Source organism: Tarenaya hassleriana, unplaced genomic scaffold (genome assembly GCF_000463585.1).
Source record: "Tarenaya hassleriana unplaced genomic scaffold, ASM46358v1 Cleome1107, whole genome shotgun sequence".
Lineage (NCBI taxonomy): Eukaryota > Viridiplantae > Streptophyta > Magnoliopsida > Brassicales > Cleomaceae > Tarenaya > Tarenaya hassleriana.
This window is the reverse complement of record NW_010961365.1, coordinates 1-3,995: the sequence shown is the minus strand read 5'-3', so window position 1 is coordinate 3,995 and position 3,995 is coordinate 1. Positions and strand designations below refer to the sequence as shown.

The window sequence follows — 3,995 nt, the reverse complement described above, 5'->3', positions numbered from 1 at the left end:
TTTTAAATCCGGATCTAGGGTTAATGACCTGAATAAGAGGAGAAATAGAACCCTAACACGAAAGAGCCGACCTAGAGAACTTTGAAGACCCTTTCAGAGAGTCTAGTGGGTTGAAGAAGTGATCGGAATTTCTAACGTTTCTACAAGATCATGCATGATAGGTTTTAGGGTTTTATCAAAATTTTTGTTTTACATCCGCTGCGCAAACCCTAGAACCGATCTCTTAGGAATAGGATTCGCTCATGAGATCCCAGGAAATCCCAACAATCGCATGCTAGGAACCCGTATCTGATGTCGCAAATCTAGGTATATAAATTTCGATCAAGTGATAAATTCCTAGACTTAACAAATTCCGCAAGTGTACGGATCGATTGTAGTAGCTAGGGTCGAACACATGGACAAATAAACAACAGAATAAAATCCAAATCCAAGTCTAATTCTAGAGAAAATAATATGAGTGATGAACACTGCAGGGTTTGGGATTGCTTTACATGCAAGAATCTTTCAAAAGATATAAACTTAATGGTTTATCTAACCAAGATCTGATGGACTTGCAAGAATGCATGAATTGGACTTGTAGAGTGAAAGTTATTGGACTTGCAAGATCTGATGTTTTGAGCTTCACGTTTTCTCCGAAACAACTCCAAATGTTCCCGGTTTGTCCGTGATGTTCCATAATCCATGTTTTCCACTCCTTTTGCTCTCTTTATGTGTGAAAACCTGTTTAAACACCAAAGAACACAACCATACAATATCGAAGCCAAATGTGCCCTAGAATGTCTACAAATATGTAAAACCGAGTGAAATACGCTAGACATCCTATATCAAAACATCACTCAAAGTATGTGTTATCAAACTCCCCCAGACTTAAACTTTTGCTCGTCATCGAACAAATACTCCGTGAAAAACGGCCTGAAAGGAGGGTGAGACAATGACATAACTCAAAATGATAATCGAGAGCGAAACCTCTATCCGACCTAGATCCCCGTGAACAATGATCAAGTCTGTCTAGTATGATCTCTCTCTCTAAAGGATAATCTTTCCTAGCCATGGGATCTATACCGCTACCGAGAACCAATCCAAGAACTTCAATCATCTACCAAGCATTTTTCTCGAACCTATTACACCATTTTACATAATCGTATCTAGTCTATGTTTTCGACATTCATTCTTTTTCTCTTTCTCTCTTTTTTTTTCTCAGTCTAGCTAGACTTTCTCTTTTTTTTTTTTTTGCTAGCTTTTTTTTTCTTTTGCTAGCATCTCGGGTTCCTAGGACGTTGAAGTTGAAGGCTTCCTATTCATCTTTTTTTTCAATTTCTTTTATTGAATAACCCGACCCACAACTTAGACCCCAACCATCAAATTGATGCACTCATGTCCTCGAACGATTTTCGTTGACGAGATGATGACAGCGGAGTGTCAAGATGCTCACTATCTTTTTCTGCACATGAAGAAATAAGAATGCATTTGATACCAGACTTTACCGATTTCAGCAAACATGGGAGAGGTTCTTATAAAAACTTTTCTACTTGGGTAGACAACATCGATCCCATGGGTTCCAACCAACGATTTCTATCCCACAAGCCATTCTAGACAATCCTAAAGGTCAAGCAATCAATTCAACAAAACATAATCACGTTCAACGGATCACAATGTTTTCAGGATGTTTCTACTCTCTCATGTCATAGATCATCACATCAATGCTCAAATCGCTTTTATGCACGTGATTTTATATGTCCTAAATACTATATGAGAATGCACAATCCTAACAACAAACTATATGCTAATGCATCCTATATGCACATGCAACTAAAAAGTGAAAATAAAAGAGAAAAATGCATGCAATACTACTCTATATGGATATGGTTTTGCATTAGACGAATCTTCCCCCAGACTTGAACTGGACACCATCCTCGGTGTCAATTCTCATCTAGTAGAGGCAACCAATAAGATAAGTCAAAAGAGAAGCAAATCAAAAAGAGAAAATAATACTTAACTCGCGATGTTCGTTCACTCGCACTTAAGTCTGCCTACGTCAATCGCATAGCTAGCTTCCTCGCCTCCTCAGTAGCTCCTCATTAGAACTCAACCTGGTGGTAAGAGATACAAACCAATATCCGATGCAAAAAGAAAAATAAAGGAAAGAAAAAGACTAACCTGAGACCTCGGGTTGCCTCACGGAAGCGCTTGTTTAAGGTCACTAGCTTGACCGAACCTTCTCAACTACCATACGGGTCTAAGAGGTGAAGATTATCGATCTTTCGTTGGATCATGAAGTATATGAGCATAATGGTCTGATAGGGTAGTCACCTGTTTAATTGAGTGAGAGGGGTCGTGAATGCCCATGTGAGGTGAAAACGAGTCATGTGGCTGATTAAGGTCTTGACACGATCGTGTGGAAATGGGAGACCCGATCGGGTGAGTCATCTGTAACTTTGAGCTTCGGATCAGCGCTGGGACACGATCGTGTTGCGTAGTAGACACGATCGAGTCAACTTCATGTGTCTTTCATTTCGGGATCAAGGATGAGACACGATCGTGTGACGGAGATGACACGATCGGGTCAGACTGCTGAATTTTTCTGGATGTACCGGCAACACGATCGTGTTGCAGCAGGGACAAGATCGGGTCAAATGGTTGATTTGCGCAGACAGCATTGCGGCTTTGGACACGATCGTGTGACGAGCTAGACACGATCGTGTCTGTAGATGACGGTTGCTTTAGGTTTTTGTCCAGAGTAAATTCTACCGTCTCATCGCCAATCTTCATAGTGAGTCGACCTGCTCGAACATGAATGATAGCATCTACAGTGTTAAGGAATGGACGACCAAGAATTATAGGTACCTTAGAGTCTTTTTCCATGTCGAGAACCACGAAGTCAACTGGGATATAGAAGTTTCCAACTTTAAGTGGCACATCCTCAAGTATCCCGATAGGGTATTTAACGGAACGATCGGCAAGTTGAAGAGACATTCTAGTGGGCTTTAGCTCACCCACATTCAGCTTCTTGAAGATCGATAATGGAAGAAGACTGACGCCGGCTCCTAGGTCACAGAGTGCACGATCGATGGAAACATTACCCAATTTACAAGGGATTGAGAAACTACCTGGATCGGACCGCTTAAGCGAAAGCTTGTGTTGGATCAAAGCGCTACATTCGGCAGTAAGCGCTACGGTTTCTTTCTCAACGACCCTTTTTTTGGGTCAGGATGTCCTTCAAATACTTCGTGTACGAGGGAATATGCAAAATAGCATCAGTGAATGGCATGGTTATCTCGACTTTCTTCAGCATCTCAACGAACTTCGCAAATTGGCTATCTTCGTTGTGCTTCCTTAGGCGAGATGGGAATGGTACTGGTGGTGATGAGGACATGGAGCCGGAACACTTGGATGCGGAGCTAGGAGCGAACATGGACATGGAGCCGGAACACTTGGATACGCAGCTAGGAGCGAACATGGAACCCTCGGAGCAATCAACCGAAGACCAACCCTTGGACATGTCTGTTGGTTGTAATGCTCTAGGATGATCCGTGATATGACATTTTGACTTTGTATTGATTCATTGATTTATGAATGCATTACATTCCCGTTATATGATTGGTATGTTTGTTATATTTCGGTATCCTTGAATCATTACAGAATGATTCTAAACTCCCTAGTCAGTCAACATTGTGGGAACAATGTTGAATTAAGACTAGCATGAGGTGTGATCGATGCATTGAATGCATGTCACAATCATGGGTACTCGTTGTGAACGAGTGACTGGATGACCCGCATGAGATTGTCACATGGACAGAGTCATGACTTGAATCTCATACAGCGGTTCGTTCTTGGATCCTCAGACCTGAGATGTCTAGAGTATCTGATATGAGGAGTGGCGTGTCTTGACTGCGTCAAACGTCGTCTTTAACCGGATGATTATAACGGCGTTGATCAGACACGTTCACGAATCATATGGAGATAGTAGACATGCAATATGGGACTTATCACCTCCT

General features: G+C 41.7%; 1 protein-coding gene across 1 annotated transcript; it reads right to left on the bottom strand.

Moving 5' to 3' along the window:
• Nucleotides 1–2,591: 2,591 nt before the first annotated feature.
• Nucleotides 2,592–2,973, bottom strand: LOC104806027 (the record flags this gene model as incomplete). The annotated part of the gene is made up of 1 exon (XM_010530747.1): nucleotides 2,592–2,973. A coding segment is annotated over exon 1 (382 nt), but the record flags the coding sequence as incomplete, so codon positions are not given.
• Nucleotides 2,974–3,995: the final 1,022 nt, after the last annotated feature.